Genomic DNA, 27,309 nt, shown 5'->3' with positions numbered 1-27,309 from the left:
ATTAACGGATTATGAGTCACAGTCATCTGAACCACCACAAATACAGTATGTTGTACAGGACAAGTGATTTTTATGGCAACTGCATGATGCTGACCCACAGGCCTTTCCCTCAGCTCTGCAAGAGCAGCTCAGGACATGGAGCAATGTAGGAGGAGCTGGAGGACCAGAGGCAATGGAGGGATATGGAATTCCCTCCTTCACTTCCCATCCACACTGAACAATGTCCACTTATGGAGGACTTTGCCTATCCGCAGCTTTCCACAGCATCACCTGTAGGTGTGCACACCGCATGTGAAGGAGCAAATTGGCATCTGTGGGAGGCAAGGTCATGATACGAACTGGTTTGCCCTTTTTCTTAACATAGAGCCTATGACAGGTTTGCAGAGTACCCCTGCCCTGGCAAGATTGTATCACACATGCCTGTGAAAGAACTTCTACTAAGTCATGCAGTTACTACACTGTTACCACACTTAACATGCAGATTAAATGCTGAGTGTTATATACCCACACCGAAGCCAGTTTTGAAAGGCAAGCAATTATGTACGTTAACTAGCATTAGAGAGAAATGAGTTCAGAGTACAGTTTCGAAGTAATAAATGAAGCATGCACCTTGACCCTAGTGCGATGTTCAGGTATTTCTAAAGCACATGCATAACACTTTCATTCCGTATTACGTGAAAAGTATATAAGCTGTAATTACTATTAGGATATGTGCACAATAATATTAGAGTAAAAGGGCTGAGCTGTTGTCGTGAACTGAAAGAAATTGTTGTATTCATTAGCTGTGTTGTCCCTGAAAAAAAAAAAAAATACCTAAGGTCACATATAAATACATAGACATAAGTTCCAAGTAATGCATGAGTATTTATTCTGAAAAATGCCTATATCCCCTCAAGAGGGTGCAAAGTGAATGAATTCACACGTCAGAGAAAAACTCAGCGCAAGCCTGATATTGGATGAATGGGACGCCTACAAAGGAATGAACGAAAGGAATCCCCAATGTAGAAAAAAGCCATACAATGCATATTTCAGACTTAACAATGCCTTTATATTAATCATAGACTCTCAAAACATGGGTAAAGACTCTAAATTCTTTCATTTATCTTCTATGGTTCCAAGGTTATGAAGGAAACACGTTTTTTTTATGATGGCGACATTAATTTGCATATTCTGAGTAATGCCCAAGGTTATCAAGAGGTCAACCAATTAGAAATAGTTTAGAGGTACCTTTTGCTACGAAAATATAAAAAAACCTTGTACTATAGAACATTCCTAGGTTCACCATTGGGTACACAGGACTGGCAAATGGACTAATAGTTAGAGTGCTGGGAATGGTCACTCTTCTTTGGGACAGGATGAATGAGACCAGACTTCCAGCAAGAAGGAAGGATGCAAGTTGATATGCAAAGGCGAAAAAGTTTACCTAGGCAGGGTGTACGAGTAAGCACCGAAGCCCAGTTCTTGAGAACAGGAGGGACCCCAATCAGGCCCATATGCCTTATTAGTACTGAGACCAGTGATGGCAGAAAGTACATAAATTGAAGAAATTTTACTGTCACACATGAGGAAGTCAGAGGGGGGAGGTGATGGAGTAATAACACCGGAATCGTCTTAGGTGGAGAGAGGTAAAGTTTCTGGAATGGTTTTGGCAAGGTGCAAGGAGCGGGAAAAATTCGAGTTAAAGAGTTCCGAGCAATTAGTATGAATGAATTTATTTCTAGCAGAATGAAGAACAGACTTGGTAAGATTCCAAGCAGAAACATAAAAGAAATGAGACTCAGGAGTGGGTAGACTCCAGTACTTTTTGTATGCCTTCTCGTTGTTGTGGACAGCATTAGAACAAGTGTAATTAAGCCAAGGTTTATTTTGCAATAGTCAAAGGATATGAGAAAAGAATGTTTGCTTTCCTGCCCGAGAGAATTACCTCCGTAATGTGCAAGGCACACTCAGATGGCTCTCGGCCATGTAGGCAATAATGATTCCAGGGAAAATCAAAGAAGTTCTGCCTGTGGGCCTCCCGATCAGCAGCTCCATAGTGTTACAACCGACGCTTTTTTGGAGGTTCGACAGGCATTACTGAATCGATAGGACAGATAAGGTGATAAGGTTGTGATCGGAGGAACCCAGAGAGGCAAGATTTAACAGCATAAGCTGAAGGATTAGCTTTAAGGAAGAGGTCAGGTAAGTTGGAACTCTGTCCGAGGCGGTCAAGGAGATGGGTAAGGTGCTGTACAAGCTGCTCTAGGTCATTAAGGATTTAAAAAATGTATGCCTACTCACCAGGAGGATCAATGCAAGGATAGGAGAGCCAGAGGTAGTGGTGAACATTGAAATCTCCTAGAATGGAGATTTCAGGGAAGGGAACAATGGATAGGATGTGTTTCATCGTAGAAGTAATATAGTCGAAAAAATTTTCATAGCAAAATTAGGGGCTAGGTAAACAGCACAGGTGTATTTAGTCAGAGACTGACAGGAAAGCCGAAGCCATACAGTAGAGAATTCAGAAGAATCAAGTTCAGGAACACAACAGCCACCTTTGGCTTTGAAATGCATGCAGAGAAAGTAGGACAATACAAAGAAGGGTTTGCTATCAGTCGCCTCAGACAGCTGAGTCTCAGTTAGGAAGAGAAGGTGAGGTTTAGAGGAGGAGAGGTGGTGCTCAACAGAGAGAAAGGTAGAGGAAAGGCTGTGAATGTTGCAGAAATGAAGGAGTGAGGCAGACAATGGTTCCAAACATCTCGCTGGGTCGTCACTGGGAGAGGGGCAGATTGTGGGGGCTTTGACCCCCACCCCCACCCTCGGGGACTCAGAGGCTTGGTTACTTAGGGTGTAAGAAAAAAGGAAAGGTGGTTCTGCACCTACCGCCTCTCTTTCCCCACTTCGGTAGTATCGAGCTGTGAGAAGAGGATTTACAGGACTGCTGTTTCCGGCTTAGTTTGTTAATGGCTATGAGGTCTGTTAAAAAAAAAAAAAAAAGCCATAATCATTCATTTGTGCCGCTTCTATAGCTGTGTATGGCCGCTCCTGTCTCTTTCGTTTTATTTTTCCTATTACTTCAGCAACATTTACTTGAAAATGTGATATTGAAGTGATGTTACATTACTTGCAGCAGGATCACCATGTGCATGTCGAGGGATGAATTTATTACTAATAGCAAGGATAATTATACCAATCCTGATATTATTAATCAAACTGCCAAGCTCAAGGCAATGATATTAACGCACTGAAGAACAAAGAAATCATTACTATTTAAATCTTACAATTGCTAGACGATATCATTAATACTAGGAGTGTCTCTGCCTCTGGACTTCACAACCTGTCAAACAGTGTGATCACCAGGAATCCCAGTCTGATTTAGACTTGTTGGGATGGAAGTCTACAATTCTGTAAACCTTCGTTTCTACATTCACCAGCCTCCCACCTACACCACACATTCCAGTATCTCTTCTTAAAATTGAGAAGGTCCAGGCCTCTGACCCTCGTCCGAGTGGAAACAATCATCTTCACTTGTCCCATCCTACCAAAACCTGGTCAGGCCGGAGGTCTACCTCTGTGAAAAATGAAGGGACAACTCCTTAGAGTCTGATGAGCCCAACCGGGTTGACCCCAAGGGGCCCCATCCTGCCTAAGACCTGGTGGGGTTGGAGGCTTACTCTTGTGGGAAAAAATAATCCCTCTCTACCTACAGTACAATGTCCACCGACCTGCACCATCCACTCCTGTAACCCATGTCACGTTTGTGATAAACTTAGAATACACAGGGTTGGTGTTACTAGGGGCATACCACCCCCTGTGCAGGTGTAGGTAAGTATCTTCTTTGGTTCCTCCCTGCTTAAAGCCTAATCTTCTGTGCAAAATTCCGTTTTGCTATGTTAAAATAGAAAGGCAAGACAATGAGAGCATCCACACCCACCCATCTCCACACACACACACACACACACACACACACACACACACACACACACACACACACACACACACACACACACACACACACACATCACATATAATCCTGTATGTGTGTATGTGTGTATGGGGGGTGGGGGGTGCAGAACAGTCAAAATTGGAAAGGATATTGATGACCATTGTCAGGATGGTTGGAATTCGGTCCCAGATGGGCCAGTTTCAAACTGATTTCGATTGAAATTTTCTGATTTTTAAAAACCCCAATAACTGTACCCATTGGGTTACAATAGGAACACTTGGAAGTGGTGGCGGGACATTGCCCTGGAGTTTCGGGCATTTTCACTACACGGAGAGAGAGAGAGAGAGAGTTCACATCAACAGTCTGGTGTCCATTCACTGATGCTACGAACAGATGACATTATTTAGCGGAAAACAGTGGTAGCCATGGTGGTGATGGTGGTGGCATCCGTTTTGGTAGTGGTAGTAGGTGTAATGATGATGGTGGCGGTAGTCGTCGTGGTGTTTGTGGAGTTGGTGGTACCATGACGGTAGTGATGGTGGTATCTGGTGATAATGGTAGTGGTGGAGGTGGTGGCAGTGATGATGGTGGTAGTGGTGGTAGCTATGGTGGTGGTGGTGGTGGTGGTGGTGGTGGTAGCTATGGTGGTGGTGGTGGTGGTGGTGGTGTTGATGATATCTATGATGATCATGTTGGTGGTGGTAGCTGTGGTGTTAGTGGTGGTGTTGGCTGTAATCATGATGGTGGTGGTGGAGGGTGATTGCTGTGATGATGGTGATGGTGGTGGTAGTGGTAGCTGTGACGATGATGACGGTGGTGGTAGCTGTGCTTGGTTGTAACTGTGATGCTGGTGATTATGCTGGTGGTGGTGGTGGATGTAGTAGTGGTGATAAATCTATACATATAAAACAGCTACATTGTTTGTTTGTCCTTCAATCACGCCCAAACCAAGGGCCACAAGCCCCCAGACCCATACATATTCTGAATCATGGTGACCCAAGGATGGTTTTAGGGGGTCAAAATTCAGATATGGGTCATCTGAGGTCTGGTAGAGTGTTTGCCTTTTTGGCCTGGCAACGCCGGCTACCCTGCAGTCCAATTTTTGGCATGGAGACTCACATGACCACCAGTTCGGACATTGTCTATGTGAGGTTGGCCTCCGGGGTCATTTGAGGACACCAGTCAATCATATGATGTCATTGGTAATACATGCTCAGACAACTGGACACAGCAGTCCAGTTTTTGGCATGGAGAATCACATGACATCTAGTTCAGACATAGGCTATGTGACGGTGACCTCCGAGGCCATTTGAGGTCACCGGCCAGAGGTTATTTAGGGTCACAGGTAATACATGGTCGAACGACTGGACCCAGCAGCCCACTTTTTGGTATGGTGACTCACATGACTTCCAGTTCGGACATAGATTATGTGAGATTTACGTCCAAGGTCATTTAAGGTCACTGGTCGTAGGTAATATGATGTCACTGGTATCAGTAAACAAGTGTGCACAAATGCTGTGCATTGGTCTCCAAAAGCTGAAATGGAAAGTTCCTGGACCTCTTATAATCCCTCTTCAAAAGCATAAGAGGTACATGGTCATTCTAGTGTAGAAAGATTGAATATATATATATATATATATATATATATATATATATATATATATATATATATATAAACTGTAGCACCAGTCGAGCAGGAAAGTACTCCTAAGGTGGATGGAAAGCTGATGACAGGGAGAGCTGGAGCTCCCGTTTCATCAGCCCTGGGGAGTTCCTGACCATCCCACGTTGCTGAACTTTTTCATTGTCTCAGTAAAACAAAGAGTAGGCCATCATGCTCTCCAATACAAGTTTCTCCAATGTAAGTTTCTTTCTATTCAGAATTTAAAAAAAAAAAAAAGGAAAATGGTGGACTTAAACCATGCTTCGGAGTCCCTTGGGGAGGGAACCATAAATGCCACCACCATCCCCCCCCCCTTCTCCCGGTGACAAGTCCTCGACTTGCCTGGAACCACTGTCTGACTCACTTCTTCATCATTTCTGCAACATTTGCGGCCTTTCCTCTAACTTTCTCTCTGTTGAACACCACCTCTCCTCCTCTAAACCTCATCTTCTCATATTAACCGAGACTCAGCTGTCTGAGGCAGCTGACAGCAAACCCTTTTCTGTATCCTCCTACCTTCTCTATACTCATTTCAAAGCCAAAGGTGGCTGTTGTGTATATATAGGCAACGACTTATCTTCCTCTCGTGTTCCTAAACTTGATTCTTCTGAATTCTCTACTCTCTGGTTTTGGCTTTCCTGTCATTCTCTGACTAAATGTATCTGCGCTGTTTACTTATCCCCTAATTCTACTATGAAAAATTCTTCAACTATCTAACTTCTACGATGGAACACATTCTATCCATTTCTCGATTCTCTGAAATCTCCATTCTAGGAGATTTCAATGTTCACCACCACCTTCGGCTCTCCTCTCCTTTCACTGATCCACCTGGTGAGCAAGCCTACATGTTTTCTATCCTTAATGACCTAGAACAGCTTGTACAGCACCCTGTCCATATCCCTGACCACCTTGGAGAGACCTCCAACATACTTGACCTTTTCCATACAACTAATCCTTCTGCTTACACTGTTAATCTTTTCTCTCTGTTGGGCTCCTCTGATCACAACCTTATTACCTTAACCTGTCCTATCACTCCGGTAAGGCCTGTGGACCCTCCAAAGAAACGTTGACTGTGGCACTTTGTAGCTGCTGATTGGGAGGCCCTCAGGCAGTACTTCTTTGATTTTCCCTGGAATGATTATCTTCCATGGCCGTGAGCCATCTGAGTATGCCTTGCGCATTACGAAGGTTATTCGCTCGGGCATGGAAGCATACATTCCTGTCTCATATCCTTTGACTAATGGAAGAAAGCCTTGGTTAAATCATGCTTGTTCTAATGCTGTCCGCAACAAGGAGAGGGCCAATAAAAGGTACCAGAACCAACCTATCCCTGAATTACATCTCTTTTGTTTCTGTCCGGAATCATGCTAAGTCTGTTCTTCACTCTGCTAAAAATAATTTCATCTGTACTATATGCTCTCAACTCTCCAACTCGAATTCTTCCCTTTTCTTCTGGCACCTCACAAAAAACCTTTCTAACAACTTTACGTCATCATCCTTCCCTCCTCTTTTCTACCCTGATGGCTCTGTAGCCATTTCTTCTACTGATAAAGTAGATCTTTTCTCTCAGACTTTCTTCTCCAGTTCCACTTTAGACGATTCTGGTGCTGTTCCTCCATCACTTTCCCCTCTGACTTCCTCATGGCTGACAAAAATTTGTTCAGCTGATGAATTTTCTGCCATTACTGGCCTCAATAATAACAAGGTATATGGACCTGATGGAGTCCCTCCTGTTGTCCTCAAGAACTGTGCTTCTGTGCTGACACCCTGCCTAGGTAAACTCTTTTACCTTTGTCTGTCAACTTGTACCTTTCCTTCTTTGCTGGAAGTTTGCTCTCATTCAGCCAGTCCCAAAGAAGGGTGACCATTCACAACCCTCTAACTATCGTCCAATTGCTTTAACATCCTGTGTCTCAAAAGTTTTGAAGTCTATTCTTAACAGACAAATTTTAAAGCATCTTTCCTATCACAAGCTTCTTTCTGATCATCAGTATGGGTTCCGTCAGGGACGCTTCACTGGCGATCTTCTCACCTACCTTTCAGACTCCTGGCCATCCTCCTTTCGGGACACTGGGGAAAGCTTTGCCATTGCACTTGACATCTCAAAGGCTTTCGATCGAGTCTGGCATAATTCTCTAATTTCCAAATTTCCCTCTTACGGTTTCTATCCTTCTATCTGTGCCTTTATCTTCAGATTCCTTTCTAGTTGTTCTATAGCCGCTGTTGTAGAGGGCAATCATTTTTCTCCTAGACCTATCAACAGTGGTGTTCCTCAGGGCTCTGTCATACCACCAACTCTCTTCCTTTTATTCATCAATGATCTAAGCTGTACATCTAACCCTATCCACTCATACGCTGATGATTCCACCCTTCACCTTTCCATTCGGTTCCTGCAACGTCCATCTCAGCAGTTACATCAGCAAACAAGGGATGAGGCTATGGTACACCTAATGTCTGACTTGGCTCGTATCTCTGACTGGGGTAAAAATAATCTTGTTTTTAATGCATCAAAAACTGAGTTGTTACATCTATCAACCCGACAAAATCTTCCACAGGAGTACCCTCTAATGTATAATATTATCCAGCTCAATCTTGCATCATCCTTGAAGATGTCTGGGGTTTCATTCACTCGGGATTTATCTTGGGAAGATCATATTACATTCCTTCCAAGAGATTAGGTGTGTTAAGCCAACTCCGTTCCTTCTTTACCCCTGCACATTTGTTATCTTTATACACTGGTTTTATTCACCTCTGTGTAGAGTACAACTCTCATGTGTGGGGAGGCTCCCCACATACAGCTCTTCACAACAGGTTGGAGTCAAAGGCTTTTCGTCTTTTTAACTTTCCTCCTCTTACCTCCTCTTACTGGCTCTCTTAACCCTCTGTCTCTTCGCCGCACTGTTGCATCTTTATCTCTTTCCAGAAGTTACTTCCATGGTCACTGCTCCTCTGAATTGTCTGCTAGCATCCCTCCACCTTTACGACGGGCGTGTAGCACCCATCTAGCAACAAACTCTCATCCCCTTTCTGTCCAGTTCTCTAATACAAGAGTTAACCGATACTCCCAGTCCTTCATTTATACCACAGGTCAACTCAGGAACTGTCTCTCTCTGTCTGTATTTCGTACTTCCTATGACCTCCAGTCTTTCAAACGCAGAGTGTCCAGACATCTCGAAATGATCAGATCATGAATTTTGCTCTCTTTTGTATTGTTTTTGTTTTTTTTCTTGAAAGGAACTTTTATGCGGGCTCATAGCTCTTGGTTCCTTTTTCCTCGCATAAATAAATAAATACTGTAAATAAATAAATAAATAAATATGTATATATATATATATATATAAATACACACATATATATAAATATATATATATATATATATATATTATATATATATATATATCTATATATCGATCTATATATCTATCTATATCTATCTATCTATCTATCTCTCTATATATATATATATATATATATATATATATATATATATATATATATATGTGTGTGTGTGTGTGTGTGTGTGTGTGTGTGTAAGCAGCAGTAGTAGTAGCAGCAATTGCAAAGCCACTACTGAACAAAGCCCTCCTCTAACCATCTCGAATTCCTTGACAGAGCCAATCCTTTGCCATTTTTTTCATTGCAGATTTCTTTACCTAATCTCTGTACCTCCTGTTAGGCCTTTTTTACGCTATGCATGCAATCTCTGTGACTGCAGTCAATCGGCCTCTTGCTTCATCGGTTATCCCTTATTATTGTAACATGACACGCTCACCTCCATTTCTGTTCTTTTAAAACTTATATAGTGCTCTTGACTTTAGTCTACTCTCTCGCCCAAATTGATCTCTTCCTCCCGCAAATTTATTTCTAACCCTGAATCTTTCCAATGTACTCTGTGTTCTAATTGGTTTGTTTCCCGAGATTCTGGCAATTTTCAGGTCAGATAGAGGTATGTCATAGCTGGGATTGTGCATTCGTATGAGGCCCTTGCTCGGGATTTTTGGAAGGGGGAGGGGGTTGAAGAATAATATATTTTTTCATAACATAGTTTGCTCACATTATCTCATTCATTCATTTACTCATTCATCATCTAATCCCTTGTTGCGTGATGAGAAGCGCCTGAGCCCGGGGCTAAGCAAGTTGATCAAGACATTTAAGATGAGAACGACCAGCCTCACTCATCCCTAAGTGGCATTACTTGAGAAATATACCCCAGCCATCCCTTGGATGTAAACCTGCACTGGCTCATTCCGACTGGAGTGCCTTAAGTACCCACAAAATTAAGGAACACAGTACTGTAAACTTGGGTACTGTAACTGACTAAAGCACTGATAGGGTACAAACTCATGGTAATTTACATACTGAACTCTACAGAACCTTGGAAATGAAAGGAATGTGGATATCAATGGATAGAGCACCTTGGAAGTTAGGGCAATTCAGAAAAGGTAAGTCCCTGTTATAAATATGGAAAGTGTTCAGAATATTACAACTTTACCCTAGCAACTAACATACTAAATTACTCTACATGTAACATTGGAAGATTAATAAATCAGTACAATTTTTATGCAATTTATAGAGGAATTAAAATTTACTAAGGAATTAATAGCACAACAGAGCATCAAAATATGTGTCCTGAAAGGAATTACTTTATTTTAATTACATATAACTATGAGGTCTTCAATTGCTCTTGTTACCTCCAGATTTTTTATTTAGAATACAAAATATCCCACGTTCATGGTGATAACAAAGGCTTCACTGAAGTTAACAGGTGAAGATTGACAACTTTTGGGAGTTTGTGAACGTTTCTAGTCGTTCTTGCCTGTATTTTGTAGAACTTTTTAACACTTTTTCTATTATTTTCTTTTCTATCTCGTAATATTCTTAACAGGATTTGATTAATGAGCTGCGTTTGTAGAATTATATTCATTCGAATTTTCATTCTTTCCAAATGGGGTGTTAACCGCCCCCCCCCCACCCGTGTGCACGGCCCTGAGTCATATATACTTTTCATTTCATACATAAATTAACGCTTGCGTTATTTTCTCGTGGTCTCGGCCGAGTGCGCCATGTGTCATGATCGATCACGATAGACCCATAATCAGGACATGATGCCGTTACTAACTGAATTAGTGGCGCTATCGTGGTCCGATTATGGAATGTGTGATGGGGGCTTTAATTTATCGGGAAGCTCCCTGATTTTTGTACCCAACGTAGTGCAATCGTAAGTCTTATGTGACCGTATCGTGATCTTTGTTGCAGCTACGTGACTCTGTCGTGGCCGTCGTAGGTTCTTTCATGACTCTGTCATGACAAAAAAAGATACGAGTGAATCACGATAGCCCTAATACTCTGCCGAATGCGTCACGATAGAAGCAAGCATGAGTCACCTTAGAGCTAATAATTTTGACAATCATTTGACGGTTATCACACATGTGTCACGATGTTCCCAAGATGGAGTCACGATAACCCTAAGAATACGGCAGTTGAGTCACAATAGAGCCTATTATGGATCATGATAGAGTCACGATAGACCTTTGCACTTTTTTGCGGCCTCAGTGATTGGACTTGACTGGGCGTCTCTTCGATCCAGCTTGAATGCTCAGGGGTGGGTGGGTATAACTCTTGACGCTATCGTGGTATGGTCATGGCACCGTCGTGACTCTGTCATGGCACTATCATGGTGATCGTGGCCTCATTGTGACGACAAAATGACCATTAAAAATTTGAAAATCTGCCAATCGTGACTCAGTCTTACAGCTATCATGACTCCACCGTGACCATCTTACGACCATCATGACACATGCTTACAGCCATCGTGACATTGTTTGTTATCAGCGTTCATCATGGTCAAATTTCACGACAGAGCCAATAACTGAATTAGTGGCGCTATCGTGGTTCGATTATGGAATGTGTGACGGGGGTTTAACTCTAATGGCCGGCATTCTCTGTGGGGTGACTGTGATCACCACTAGAATGCTTATTAGGACAGTTTCTTTCTTCTCAAGATCTATTTATCCTTAACAGTGGTTCAGCTCCTCAGTTTGATCTCCGTACTCATTCTCTCTCTTGTCTGAATTGGTCCTTTTGCTCATCTTTTATTTCTCTTCATTTTCATTGGTCGGTAATAGGAGACAATCTTTTTGGTGATCACTTCCTCGGGAAACTCTGTCTTGCCTTTTACTGTCCTCTCGCTCTCCTCGTCCTCCTCATTAGCAGTTCCATGCTGCTGACTGGGAGTTATTTTCTTCCCTTACAGTGCACCCTCTTCCTCCTTCGTCTTCGTCTCCACAAGATATTTTGCCCTACTTCCTTGTCCTGGTTTTTCAGTCCCTATGATACACCACCGTCTACTGCCCAACGCTTTCCGTGTTGGACTTTTACTTGTTTGCGATTTCTCCGTGTGAAACGTGCTGCCTGGAAAAGTTTTCGTCATAAACAGTCCACGCCTGATCGGATTTGTAACCTCATACATCGCTGAGCTGCTGCTACCTTACATAGTACCATCCATTAGGCTTAAATGCTCTAGTAATCTAGTTGGAGAGACTATGTTTCTTCTATTTCTGTGAATACACCTGTTCCAGCAGTTTGGTCCCGACTTCGTAGAATATCAGGCAGTCATATCCCACCTCAAGTCCCGGTTCTTCATAGTGATGGCCAGTCTGTGGCTGATAGTTTCTTAGACGCAGATGCCTTGGGTAATTATTTTATCCTTATTATTAGAGGGTCTCATCTCTCTCCAGAACTTCATTGCCTTAAATCTGATAGTGAATCCATACTAATTGCTTGTACGTTTTCAGCTGAGGAAGTTTTTGACGCTCCCATCTCATTTCTTAAACTGTCGTCTTCACTTAAATCCTGTAAAAATATAAGTGAAGGACTTACACTATGTCAAAACATCTTTCCCCACAAGCAACGTCCTTTCTCTTGACCCTCAATAATTAATTTTGGATAGGTTTCTTTCCTTCTGCCTGACGTATAGTGATCATCCTCCCGTTTCTTAAGCCTGGTAAACCTTGGCAACATCCTCAAGATCACCGTCTCAAAGCTCTGACTAGCTGTTTATGTAAACTGCTTGGACTGATGGTCAGTACTCAACTCATATGGCACCTTAAATCACGTAGTCTTCTTTCCCCCTGACAGTTTGGGTATCACAAAGCACGCAGCGCCTTAGATTCTTTCCTCAAACTTGAACATATTATCCGCTCTGCCTTTTCACTCCGCCAGTCGGTCATTGCCATTTTTTTTTTTTTTCATATTTTGGAAAAGCATGCGATACAGCACTGAGGTATCGTATTCTTTGTTGTCTGCGTTTCCATGGTTTGCATGATGACATAGGTGTTTTTCTTCAAATTTTTCTTTCCCTCTGAACCTTTCATGTCCGTCTGAAAGACCACCTTTCCCGTGCCTTTCACTAACATGAAGGTGTCCCCCAAGGCTGCACTGTTATTGGCACCCTTTTTCTTATAGATATAAATGGCATTGTCTCTTCTCTACCCCCTTCTGTTTCCGCCTCTTCATATGTTGATGATTTAGCTTTTTACGCTGCAGATTCAGATCTGCCTCGGCTCCAATCCCTTCTTCAGTCCTCCGTCGATGCTGCCTCTACATGGGCTACCACTCATGGATTTCGCTTTTCTACCACTAAGCCCTGAGCAGTAACGTTTACTTGTTCTTGAACCATGCCACAGCCTTCTCTGTACTTCAATAGCATCCCTTTTCCTTACCAACTCTCAACCACATTGCTTTGCCTCACATTGAACTCCCGTTCAAATTTGAATGTGCATATTTCTTCCCTCAAATCTTCTACTCTTCATTGTCTTCATTTGCTGCAAATGCTGTCTCACCTTACATGGGGTGCTGATATCGTCACACTTCCTCGTCTTCCTTTATTCCTTTCAAACTCGATTATGATTGCCAAGTCTATTCTTCCGCTTCCACCCACACCCTTTCTAGGCTTGATTCTGTTCATCATGCTGATCTCGTTTGGCTGTTGGTGTTTTTCGGTTGACCCCCGCTACAAGTCTCATTTCCCCCCTCACTTATCATCGTTCTCTTCTCACTCTCAGGTTTTATACACGTCTCCTACAGATTCCTACATATAAGTTACTCCGTCCTCTTAGCCTTCTCCAACGTTCCTTTCACTAGGTCTCTCATCTCCTTCTTCCAGTCCCCCTTCGGGTCTCCACACTTCTTCAGAAGGTTATTCATTTTGCCTTTCCTATTCTTTCATTACATCGAGTTTCCATCCCTCCTTGGCTTCCGCCTCCTTTTTTTTCCTTTGTAAGTCTTTTCTTCCCCAAAATACGTTTTGTTCCCATTTTCACGGATATAGGCAATGTTCTGTCACTCTTCTGCCACGCATATCTTTACTGACGGATTTAAATTTTGTCATGGTGCTGGATTTGCTGCTGTGTCTCCTGACTCCTCCTTCCAAAGTACACTTCCCTCCATTGCAAGTACAATATCCTCACTGCAGAAATGTATGCTCTTTGTTTGGCTCTGAAGTCTTTTCTTAGGCCCTTTTCCTCCACCTTTGCTATTTACTCCGATTCCCTCTGTGTGCTCACACCCTTACACACCACGCCTTCTTCTCATCATCTAATCACCCAAATTCAGGGGTGGCTGTTCCACCTTTCTGCTAAAAAAAAAAAAAAAAAAGTCAATTCGCTTCTCCTGGATTCTTATCCATACTGGGATTACAGGTAATGAACAAGCTGCCTCAGTGGCACGCTCTGCAAATTTCTCCTCTGGGTCCTCTTTCCGTCCCATTCCTGCCTTTGACTGTTTCCCTTTTCTAACGAATCTCTTCCGTGATCATTGACAATCAACCTGTAACTAACAGGTTCACAACAGACTTCATCTTGTTTAACCCATTTTTCACTGGCGCACATCAACCCATCCCAATCGTCGATCGGAGACTATCCTTGTTCGTCTTCGCTTGGGCCATACCCGCCTAACTCATGGTCATTTTGATAAGCCATGATCCTCAGCCCATCTGCTCACATTGTAACTGCCCTATGACTATCCGTTATCTCTTTCTTATCTGTCTACATTCCAACAACGTTTCGCAGCTTTCCCTCAGCTTTCCTTACTACGTTGGCCCCCACAACTTACTCATTTTCTAGGTGACTCCCACACTGCTTCTATATCCACTGTTATCGCTTTTCTTACTGCTCTTCATATCATACATTTAATAGAATCATTTACTCCGATTCCTGCTACCTTAGTGCCGTATTGCTATACTATGGCTTGGTGCTAGTTCTTCATTATTCCTCCCTCCCTTCCTTCTGCATCCATCAGTAAATTAAACTGATTTGGAGCAGCCAGTGTCCTATTTCTAAAGTTACTGTGTACATTGTTTAAAACTTTGGTGACATTGAGCAACCTCTGAATTGCAATGAATTTCATATCAATTTAGCATGATTCATTTTAAATGAACTTCATGAGATAATGAGTTCTCCATTATGGTGCAGTTCAATTAAAATTCATCCGTTGTGTTATAAAAGCACCCTAATGTACACGGACTCATACACACAGTGGCTCAATCGGCAAAGAGGTGGCTTGCAGTCCTACCGGACCAAGGTTCAAATTCATGCTGGGGCAGGGAACAGTTTAAGGATTTGGATTTCATGAACTCAGACTTTACTGATCTACCAGAAGACTTGCCGACTTGTAAAAATACCCCATCTAATACCATTACACTAGTCCTGTATGAGACAGCCCTAGCATGTATTCAATATAGACGGTGGGTATTAGCGCCGAAGTGGTGACATGTAGAGAGGTGTATGTTATGGAGGACTACTGGGTTTTGAAAGCAGGCTGTGAAGCCTATGCCTTGAGTCAGACACATAAAATATATATATATATATATATATATATATATATATATATATATATATATATATATATCAGGGTATGATCCCTTCAAGGCAAGGAGCTCCTTGGTGGGGTTCTCCGTCCTCACGCTGATGATGGCCACGCGAGGTGTCTGATAATTTTGTGAAATAGAGTAATCCTTGTAATAACCAGATGCCCAATTCCTGGACACCCCAATTTCCAGATATTTTGGGCCCAGGACTTCGTAATCCCGAAACTGCCCCCAAAACGTAGAAATTTTTTAAAAATTCGAATTTTTTGCAACCCCGCAATTTAAACCTGGCATGCGGCATGGACCAGCTGTGTTTTGCCTCGTAGTTCCGCTGACGTCCGCCAGGGCGATGCTGCCTCCTCTCTGTTTCCCATCTGTTCTTCATCGTGAGTGCACGTTCGTCACCATGGCCGCCCACGTGCTCGCTTTTGTGGTGGTGCCCTACCTGCTGCAGGCTCTGCTGTTCATCTCCTTCCTCTTCTTCGTGTGTGTGATAATGGCTTCATCGCCTGAGAAGAGGAAACGAGTGGTTCTGACTCTTTAGAAGAAGAGGGAGATATTGGAGAAGGTGGACACGGGATGGTCAATGTCACACATCCTCTGTGAATACAACCTGGCCCACTCTACATTGTTTGGTATCAAGAGATCTTGGGACACACCTACCCAATATATGGCTGACTTCGCATCAAAGACCAAATGCAACGTGGAGAGGAAGGTTATGAACCCTCCCAGGTTTGCAGAAATTGACCGCTCTATGCTGATTTGGTGTCGTCAATAACGTGCTGCTGGTGTGCTGGTGCATGGTACGGAGTTGAAGGCTGCTGGTGAGAAGTTCGCAAGGCTCCATGCCGGCCCAGACATCAAAGCATCCGAGGGTTGGCTCTTCGCTTTCAGGTTATGGCATGGACTTACCGATTGTAAGGCCCATGGCGAAGCTCTGGACGCCAATGAGGATGGAGTAGAGGAGTTTTGGCAGAAGGTGAAGGGCTTGATCGACAGGGAGGGCCTCACTCTCGGTCAAGTCAACAATTGCTCTGCCAACGAACAATCTAGCTGAGGAGACGGAGAAGTGTGTCCTTCGCCACAAGCTTTGCAAGCAACGGATATCTGCTTTGTGTTGTGCCAATGCTAACGACATGCACCACCTCAAGTCCATTATTGTTGCCCGTGCAAAGCAGTCTTGGTGTCTTCATGGGGTGATGGATGTCCTTCCTGTCGTGTGGTACCATTCTGTGAATGCTTGGTTTACTGCCAAGCTCTTCAAAGACTGGTTTCACCAGCACTTCATCAAGGAGGTCATCCATTACCAGACGAACACACTGGGAATCCCGTGCGACCAGGTAAAGGCCCTCCTTCATCTGGACAATGCACCTGTGCATCTGTTCGACAAGGAGTTGGTGGCTGAGAATGGTTGCATTAGGTGCCTGTTTCTGCCACCTAATACGACTGCTCTCATCCAACCAATGGACCAAGGTGTGATCATGGCAATGAATAGGCTGTACTGTCGGAAGTTCCTGGACGAGGTGATGGTTGATCTCGAGGACGAGGACGAGCACAGGGAGAGACAGGACACATGAGGCCAGCGGACTTTGGAAAACCTTCACCGCTACAACATCAAGTCTGCCATCTACAACTGGGCCAGTATATGGAGGGAAGTCTCTGTCAGGACTCTGGAAAATGGTTGGTCTCGTCTGCTTCTCGGAGCTGATGTGGTGCACGATTTTCTAGGTTTTGATGTGGATGACTTCCACGCACGTCTTCACACGGCTGGCGATGATGTCGATGTGGACGAAGTGCGTGAGTGGTTGGATGACGACGAGGGCGATCCTGGGTATTAGATCACGTCTGATATCGATATTGCATCTTCGGTTGCCGGTACAAGTACCCAGCTTGAAGATTCCGATGAGGACAGCGATGATTATGCAGACTCCTCTCAGCGTGCCACTACTCCAGCCATCCCCAAGCTGAGAACACTCTGGGAGCACATCGAGTTTGTTCTCGACTACCTGGAACACCCAGACTGCGACAGGGAGATGGGGCCCTTGGAACTTGTGGAGGAATTGTGCACTTTCAGGCAGCACATCATCAATCGCCAGAATTGTCGTTCCTTGTGTCAATCAACCATTGACAGATGTTTCAGGCCCGTTACCCCTGCTGTGGCCAGCCCTGGCTCCACATCGCTGCCTCCCCAAGACAGGCCTTCCACCTCCGAGCCATGGCCCAGCACATCAACCACGGTGGAGTTGTCACTGGACGTGAGCTTATGCCTCTCTTCAGAGTCGTCTGCAGTGGGTAGTCCATCACCAAGTCCCATCGACGTGCCCCTAGGCCACCTGCATCACCTACTCTCAGACTCTGACAGCGAATAACAGCAAGAACTCGCCACTAGACCACACGGGAATTTACGGTGTTGTGCAGTGTAAAGAACAGGGTGCACTGTTAAGAAATTGGAATTCAGAGTGCAAAGACTAGTGCAGAGTGCAACACTCGTTGCAGGAAAGCACAATAGAGCGCAAATGAGAAAAGAATGGCAGTGTTAAGAAATTAGAATTCAGAGTACAAATGACTAAGTGCAGTGCAAGACTTGATTACTGTAGGTGTTTTAGGTGCACCTTTTTACTGTCAGAGTCTGAGAGGAGGCAGGTTATTCATCGAGATGGCCACGGACTTAAGTACCCAGAATAGTGTAAAATAGTGTACTATAATTTCCATATTCACCTCTAAAACCACATTCTCTGGTTCCTTTGTATTTATTTCACTCTTTTATGTCCCTTGTTGGTGTGAATAGGCCCTTAAATAGGTGCTCTGCATGTCCGGTAGGGAGTTGTGTAGGTGTTTTTCTGAGTTAGGCTGGATTAGGGTCCATAAATACCAGTCCAGGAGGCAGGGGCCCAATATCTGGACGGGCCCATTTTCCGGACATGCCTTTGGCTCTATTTTGGTGGATATTGGAAGGATTACTGTACAATAAAGGAAATGCTGTGGGGATGTCATGTCTATTTTTATTTGCCTTTTATAGAAATTACGGTGCCACGGGTCCACTACTTATGTGCTGATTATCTGTCTATATATCTATCTTCTCTCTCTCTCTCTCTCTCTCTCTCTCGCTCGCTCGCTCGCTTGCTTGCTCGCTCGCTCGCTTTCTATTTATAAACAGTGCATAGATAGAGAGACAAGTATAGATAGATGTAGAGAGACAGGTATAGATATAGATAGATCAGTAGACAGATATAGATGGTTAGATAGACAGATGAAGAAACCCTCATATACTCTGTATTGTCAGCTGTTTGGTTTAGTAAGTAGTTAGTTGTGTATAAGTCAGAGCATACTATGGCGTGCATAGGTAGAGTGAATCATGGCAGAGAGATGGCAGAGAACATTTGTAGCTGCTTTATCTTACAAAAAACTTTAATAAACTTTTCATTCGGAAAGAATGGCTAAAGCAATGAACCATAATCACTTGACTCACTTGGTTTTCTTTTCCAATGAGACTTCCTTTGTGAGTCTCGTATATCTTGGCCAATATTCCGGTCTCCAGCAGACGGATGACGTGGTTAGACAGGATGGTGGTGTAGGGAGTGTTGCGCCGTAGGAACCACGACATGTAGCCTCTGTAGAGCTATAAAGTGGCACGATATAATTATGGTGAGTTTCATTTAAGATATGGAAGATGTAGTTTTCAGAAGAAATTTTATTGTAATATCAAGTGCACAGAATACAGTTTGTTCCATTTTCTTTCTTGGATTGTTTTAGTGCCCATACTTCTTTAGATACTATAATTCTTGAAACCTCACTCATTTCATCTCTCATGTGCTACGATATTTAGCCGGAAGGATGTCATAATAAACAATTGGCGCGAGTCTTCTAGATACTTACCTTGTCGTCCATGATGTAGGTTGAACGAGTAACCTTTTTCTTATGCTGTGTAAAGATGAGATAATCAATTGAGACTATCAGGGCATGAGTTCCAGCATAAACCCTCTCCAGCAGGGAACCATATGGGTCAAACGGTGTAAGGTTAGAGTCTAAGAACAGTCTATCCCCCAAGGCAGCCAGAGTGGGGTTGTTGGAAGACTTCAAGGCTTCTGGTACGAAACTTCCATAGTCAGCCATACTGGGTCTTGGTGGAGAAAGAGACAAGAAAAAAGGTTAATCAATTCTCAGAAGAGGTGACTGTTTCTACCTCCTCCACTTCATGAAATTTGCTCTAAGGCAGGTGGCATTGTCAGGCGGAAGCAGGACTTTAGCAAAGATGTTATAGTATTATTAAGACAGTATGGAGATGGTGACTAGCCCGTTCAGAGGATGAGGTCTGCCTTTATCAAAACAAGAAGAAGAAAAGAAAAGAACATCAATTGGTAATAGCAGGAACATATGCCTCGTCATACTAAAGGAATCAAAACAGATCACCAGGATTTGCAAGTGGCTTGTAAGGAACCTTGTAAAACAAATACATAGTTGATACTGCATAATGCTTCTATGTGTGATACAGATACCATACACATAGCCAGCTTTGAACACACCAAGGAGGAAAGTGGCCGATTTCCTGTTGGCGGATAATATAAGGAAATAATGATTAGAACTTTTTGGAACTTATTAAATAATTTGAGTACAGTTGTACAATTTTGTTATTCGTGTCACTTGATATGACAAGTTGCGGGCACGAAAACAAAAAATGGCTGCCATAATGGTGACGTCGCAAACTGCAGCGGTCAGATGACGATATGCCGATCTCACACACCAGTCTCTTGACTTAATGTTATTGAAGCAAGGCTGGAAACACAACAGGATGGCTACACATCTCTCTTCTAGTCCAGTGTGATGCTACCATGTGCATGATAAATGAAGTAGCACCTGCCCAGTAGATGGTTTAAAGAGTAACGAAATGAAAATGATGTACACACTCAAAAAAGTATCATTACAGGGGGGTCCGATGAGTTCCAGACTGAACAATCCAGCTGTCCCGGTAGGGTTGGAGGAAGGATGTTATCAAAGTTTCATTCGTGGTGTCAGTTTGTATCGCGCAGAAAGTGTAACGATACTTTTTTGAGTGTGTGTACAGCCTCATTCAGGATTTCCTGAAACACTTGCGGTGATTGCCGTTCAACGAGCTACACCATTCCTAGAGGACAGATCACAAGGCCAAGTTTCCCACCTAAACAGAATGTGGATCTGGCAACTGACCGGTGTTATTCGGGGTCGCTAAAACAAAACTGGCATGATATTATTTAATGTATGTTACCCAATGGTACTGCTTTTGGATGATGAATATAGTGTTACAAAATATTTACATGAAGAATACCATAATGACAGGGTTATACTGACGATTAACATATATCAGCGGAAGAAAAGGGATTGCAAAAGAAAAGTGTCAAAAGAAAGAACATAAGTCACCATTGTTTTGATTACATCTTCCGTAGAATCTGTATTATCAAAACATCTGTGTGTGTGTGTGTGTGTGTGTGTGTGTGTGTGTGTGTGTGTGTGCGTGTGTATTCAGAAATGATCATGTTGCTGGAGCTTGGTATTTGGGTGGAGAACTTGGTGGGCGGATAATTCATCGATGTAGCAGTCAGGGTGAGAGGGGATTGTTGCGGTGAGGAGTGGGTGGGCGTGGTGAGATGGCACGATGAGTTGGGTGGGTGGGTGGGGATGGTGATTTTTGAGTGGTTGTGTGGACACGATGGGGTAGGCAGGGTGAGTGAAGTAGTTGGACAGGGAGAGTGGGCTGGGTGGGTTGATAGGTGGGTAAGGTGGCTGGATAGACAATAGGGAAATAGGTCCATGGGATGCATATGGGTCCATGGGGAATTTGTTACAGCAGAAATTACCCCAGCAGAGGCATAGGTCCAATGGAAGTAATACATTCATGAAGAAAAACAGATCCATGTGCAGATTCGGTGCTTTCCCATGAGGAGAACCTAGGGCAGAGGTCGGCAACCTGCGGCTCAGGAGCCGCATGCGGCTCTTTTGGGACACTTGCGGCTCAGGAGCTTCACAAATAATCATTTATTCTTTCAGAACCAATGGATTTGCTCTTAAAGTTACCAGAATATGATCTTATAATTTTCATAAATCCAATGTAGCCTATGCTTTGTATTATTTTATGACTGTCATAATTATTATTCATACTACACTACTAATTTAATATTACTCTGATATATGGGTATTCTCATATCTATCTATCTATCTATATCTATCTATCAATCTGTCTGTCTATCTATCTATCTATCTATCTATATATATATATATATATATATATATATATATATATATATATATACGCATATTGAATAAATTACAGAACACATTATTACTGTATAGTTTGATTAGCTTTGTGAATATATGTAGATCGAACAATATCACTGTAATGTTTTGTTTAGATTTAGAAGTACTGTAGATTTCAGTTTATGAGAATTTTTTGCACTGTGGCTCCGAGAGTACTACATTTTTATGAAATATTAAAGTAAATGGCTATTCTAGCTTTAACTCGAGGCGTCCCGTTGACGTATGGGTACGTTGCAACATTTTGCATTTGCCAGACCCGTCGACGTACTGGTACGTCGCGCAATTGGAAGGTTCATAATTTGCAAAATTTTTATTTTTTGCACTTGATTTTTTGTATGTATACACGGGACACCTTCCTCTATTACTCTACAAGATGCCAAGCAGGGACAATGCCTTACACCGCATAACCTCCCCCCCCCCCCGCACGCCACTGTCTCGACAATTCACCTGTTACCAGTGACCTGGCCAATAAAGAAATTCAGGGCCAGAGTGATTCCCCAATCGATGACAATGTGGAGGACAAAGTTTACATAGCATTAGAGGAAGAAACATTCAGAAATGATGATCAGGTAATGTGGCAAACGATGGTCAGGTATGGTGATGAGTTAGTGAGTGAAACAATGATTATAATGCCTATATTACTGTTTGAAAACCAATATACTCTCATACTACATATAAATTTGTACCAAGTAAATATATAAATACCATTTATGAGTGGTGTGAAATAGTTACCCTCCAATAGAACTCGTTTTCTTTGGTGCCAGTCTGTTAGAAAACCCAGTCAGGTAAGGAGGTACTACTACCTGGATCGTGTATTTTAAACCTCAGATGAGCGATTTCTCTATGAAATTTCGATGTTTCTCACCAAAAGCGGAGGTTTTAGCCAATTTTTTTTTTTCCGAAAATACCTCGGGATTGGGGGGTGTCGAAGGTGCGAAATAGCTCGGGACATGACAGATTAAGGTTGCTGACCTCTGGGCTAGGGTAAAGTTGGGGTGAGGAATGTTTGGAGGAAGTTCACAGACCTGTTGCCTCTCCCAACTCTGAGAGGGCTCTCTCTCCATGCTAAGGGATCTTTGTATGCGGCATGTGTTGGGAGTGTAATGTTGTATGGTAGTGCGACCTGGGCAGTGAAGGAAGATTTTATTCGTAGGCCCAAACGTACAGAAATGAGAATGATTAGATGGATGTGTAGTGTATCCTTGAATGCAAGGGCTGGGGAATCTAGATTTATGATTCAAGAGTTGAAAGGAAGTATGGGAGTGTAGTGTATTGGTGTTGTGATGAAGAGGGGAAGATTGAGATAATATGGGCATGTTCAGAGGATGGGGGATGCAGAAAGTGAGAAGTGTGAACTAGGGGATCGGGTTGCCCGAGTAAGACCTAAAGAGGCTTGAGACAAGATCATAGAGTGTGAACTTATGGATAAGGGACTAAATAGGGAAGCTGGCAGGGATTGAGCAGTGTGTAGAGTCATCATTAGGTGGCCAAGGCCGATGCATGCAAGCATGTTGGAGCCTTTACTCGTTGAAATGATGCGATACTATACAAGACCACATAGTTTCTGACACCTAACAATAGTGCAAGTCACTCTTATAGTTCAGTGTCGCAGGCATCATTGAAGATGCCAGTGGAACCGCTGAATATTGAGGAGTTGAAGAAATTGGTGAATAATTAGAGGAAACTGTGAGCCAGATATGACCTCTGGAATGCAGGGATTATCATTATTATTATTATTATTATTATTATTATTATTATTATTCTATTATTATTATTATTATTATTATTAATATTATTATTATTATCATTATCATTATTATCTCCTAAAAGGAGAGCATGTTTTCAACCCTGTTTGTTTGTCAGTTTGTTTGTCTGTTAGCAGGGTTACTCAAAAACTAAAAGAGAGATGTGAACAAAATTTGGTGAGTAGATAGCCCATTTCCCATAGAACAATTGATTACCTTTGGGACCGATCCTGATCGTATAGTCCATCGGCTGGGGGGGTTCCCGTAGAAATTTTTTGTACCCTAAGTTCCTCTTTTAATTCATAAACTAGACCATCTGGGGTGTCAGAAAAACGAGGGTAGACTTTTGGCATGATGGTCAGTTGGCAGAAATTCAGGGCTTTATATGAGGCAACTGTGGCTAAAATCGGACCCAAAAATTGAGGGGTGGGAAATTCAATGTTGTATATCTCCATCATAAATCACTGTATAATAATGAATCACCTCTCAAAATGTTTGTATTTAGAACCTCTACACAATGGTATATGATACATGACATTATATTTCACAGGTAGGTCACTAGAGGTCAAAAGGTCATGAAAATTTAAGTTTGCTTATATTTTGAGTATCCCACCAATATTTGCCATTCTAGCTCAACTGCAAGATTATTTTGGACAATTATTAGCTAAATCCTTTACTTTGGACTTCAGTACACATATTCCAACATCTCATATTTCGTTATTACCCAAAATATAGTAAAGGTACAAATTGAAAAAAACTGCATTTCCATAAACAGAAAAATAAGGCCATTTTTTCCGCTGAAATTGTGTATGCATTCTATTTCACAATTATTATCTGCTTTCACTTATATTAGGATTCTATTAAACTATTGAAGATGTTTTATTTAATATTATTTATGCTTCAAAGCCATGAATTTTTACTGAAACTCTTTATTTCAGGTTGTTGAAGAACCATGGCTGAAAACACTGTGAAGTTAACCGGGTCGTCGTCCGCTGCTACAATTGTTGGAGCTTCCAAGTGTATAATATGTCAATCATCATCTGGAGTAACTACAAGCAGTGAAAATGGGAGAAAGAGGATCAGGGAAGCAGCAGAAATCCGAAATGATTGTGTTTCCAAGAGACTGAAATTGATAACTAGCGATAATTTTGTTTATCACATGAATAACAAATGTTATAAGACCTACACCTTACGCAAAACTCTTGACACAATTCAGGCGAAGAAATCTGACAGCCCAGAAAAGGATTATGAAGGAGGCAGGGCTGAAACAGCATCTGTTCATCACTTTAGATCACAGAGCACCCCTCGTGCTGTTCACAGTGGGCAGAGTTCAATGTCTCAATCCAGAAAAACGTGTGTGATATGTGGGAAAATTAAATGCATCATAACTTGGTTATATGGTCACTACACACCGTAGTAAATGATATCTTGTTGTATATGCAACCATTTGGCTTGCCACTCAGTGAAGAGTCGCCCATAGAGAAAAGGAAGAAGAAAGCATGAAAGAAATAAAGACAGAAGAGGAATGAAGGAAGGAAGAGAGGAAAGGGCAGTCACCCGAGAGCAGCACTGCATCGAGTGAGTGGATAGTGATAGGGAGAGCTGAAGCTCCCGTTTCATCAGCCCTAGTTCCTGGCCACCCCCCTTTGCTGAAATTTTTCAGTATTACAGTAACAAACAGAATACGCCAGCATACTCTCCAATACAAGTTTCTCTAACTATCAACACCAAACTATATGCACAGTACGCACTACACTTCCTTATCATAATTATGAAAAAAAAAAAAAAAAGTAAAATGGCACACTACAACAATGCCTTGGAGTCCCCAGGGGATGCGACAGTAATTGCCCTCACCATCCGCCCCTCTCCCGGTGACGACTATTTGAGCTGCCCGGATCCACTGTTTGACTCAGTTCTTCATTTCTCCAACATTCGCGGCCTTTCCTCTAACACTCTGCCTGTCTAACACCACCTCTCCTCCTCTAAACCTCACCCTTTCTTTCTTACTGAGACTGAGGCAACTGACAGCAAACCCTTTTCTGTATCCTCCTACTTTCTCTATGCTCATTTCAATGCCAAAGGTGGATGTTGTGTATATGTACACAAACGACCTGTGTTGCTCTCATATTCCTGAACTTGATTCTTCTGAATTCTCTACTCTCTGGCTTTGGCTTTCTTGTAATTCTCTGACTAAATATATCTTTGCTGTTTACTGATCTAATTCTACTGACTATCAAAGAATTCTTCGACTATCTTATTTCTTAGATCGAACACATTCTATCCATTTCTCCTTTCTCTGAAATCTCCATTCTAGGAGATTTCAAAGTTCACCACCACCTTTGGCTCTCCTCTCCTTTCACTGATCCACCTGGTGAACAAGCCTTCATCTTTTCTATCCTTAATGACCTAGAACAGCTTATATATCACCCTACCCGTATCTCTGACCGCCTTGGAGAGAGCTCCAACATACTTGAACTCTTCCTAACAACTAATCCTTCTGCTTACACTGTTAATCTTTTCTCTCCGTTGGGTTTCTCCGATCATAACCTTGTTACTCTAACCTGTCCTATCGCTCTGGTACTGCCGGTGTACCCTCCAAAGAAACATTGTCTGTGGCACTTTGGAGCTGCGGATTGGGAGGCCCTCAGGCAGTACTTCTTTGATTCTCCCTAGAATGATTATTGCTTCCATGACCAGGAGCCATCTGAGTGTGCCTTGCGCATGACAGAGGTTATTCTCTCAGACATGGAAGCATACATTCCTTTCTCATATCCTTTGACTAATGCAAGAAAGCCTTGGTTTTATCACGCTTATTCAAGTGCTGTCTGCAACAAGGAGGGGGCATATAAAAGGTACCGTAGCCAACCCACCCCTGAATCATATCTTTCTTATGTTTCTGCCCGGAGTCGTGTTAAGTCTGTTCTTCGCTCTGCTAAAAATAATTTCATGTGTACTAAATGCTCTCAACTCTCCAACTTGAACTCTTCCCTCTCCTTCTGGCACCTTGCCAAAAACTTTTCTAACAACTTTACCTCATCATCCTTCCTTCCTCTTTTCTACTCTGATGACTCTGTAGCTATTTCTTCTACTGATAAAGCAGATCTGTTTGCTCAGACTTTCTCCTCCAGTTCCACCTTAGACGATTCTGGTGCTGCTCCCCTCTCACTTCTCCCCTCTGACTTCCTCAAGGTTGACATTAAATTTCTTCAACAATGTATTTTCTGCCATTACTGGCCTCATTACCAACAAGGCATATGGGCCTGATGGAGTCCCTCCTGTTGTCCTCAAGAACTGTGCTTCTGTGCTTACACCCTGCCTAGGTAAACACTTTCGCCTTTATCTGTCAACTTGCATCTTTCCTTCTTGCTGGAAGTTTGCTCTCATTCAGCCAGTCCCAAAGAAGGGTGACCATTCCCAACCCTCTAACTCCCATCCCATTGCTTTAACATCCTGTCTCAAAATTTTCCGAGTCTATTCCTAACAGGAAAATTTTAAAGCATCATTTCTATTACAACCTTCTTTCTGATCGTCAGTATGGGTTCCGTCAGGGACGCTCCACTGGCGATCTTCTCACCTACCTTTCAGACTCCTGGTCATCTTCCTTTCGGGACTTTGGCGAAAGCTTTGCCATTGCACTTGACATCTCAAAGGTTTTCGATCGAGTCAGGCATAAATCCTTTAATTTCCAAATTGTCCTCTTACGGTTTGTATCCATCTATCCGTGCCTTCATCTATAGCTTCCATTCTGGTCGTTCTGTAACTGCAGTTGTAGATGGCCGTCGTTCTTCTAGATCTATCAACAGTGGCGTTCCTCAGGGCTTTG

The 27,309-nt window shown here is 42.7% G+C and overlaps 1 protein-coding gene across 1 annotated transcript in view; it reads right to left on the bottom strand.

The window, feature by feature from the left end:
- Nucleotides 1-27,309, bottom strand: part of LOC145397955 (glutamate receptor ionotropic, delta-2-like) — a 150,288-nt gene that overhangs the window by 24,836 nt on the left and 98,143 nt on the right. The window contains exons 4-5 of the mRNA XM_080270932.1: nt 19,330-19,573; nt 18,923-19,072 (exon numbers count right to left, since the gene is read on the bottom strand). Coding sequence (XP_080127058.1) covers nt 18,923-19,072; nt 19,330-19,573 — 394 coding nt within the window. The remainder of the gene's footprint in view (nt 1-18,922; nt 19,073-19,329; nt 19,574-27,309) is intronic.

This window comes from Coenobita brevimanus, chromosome 44 (assembly GCF_032717465.1).
Source record: "Coenobita brevimanus isolate Jiangsu-jjx chromosome 44, ASM3271746v2, whole genome shotgun sequence".
NCBI classification, from domain to species: Eukaryota; Metazoa; Arthropoda; class Malacostraca; order Decapoda; family Coenobitidae; genus Coenobita; species Coenobita brevimanus.
Note: the sequence above shows the minus strand (reverse complement) of the source record. Positions and strands in the feature narration are given on the sequence as shown.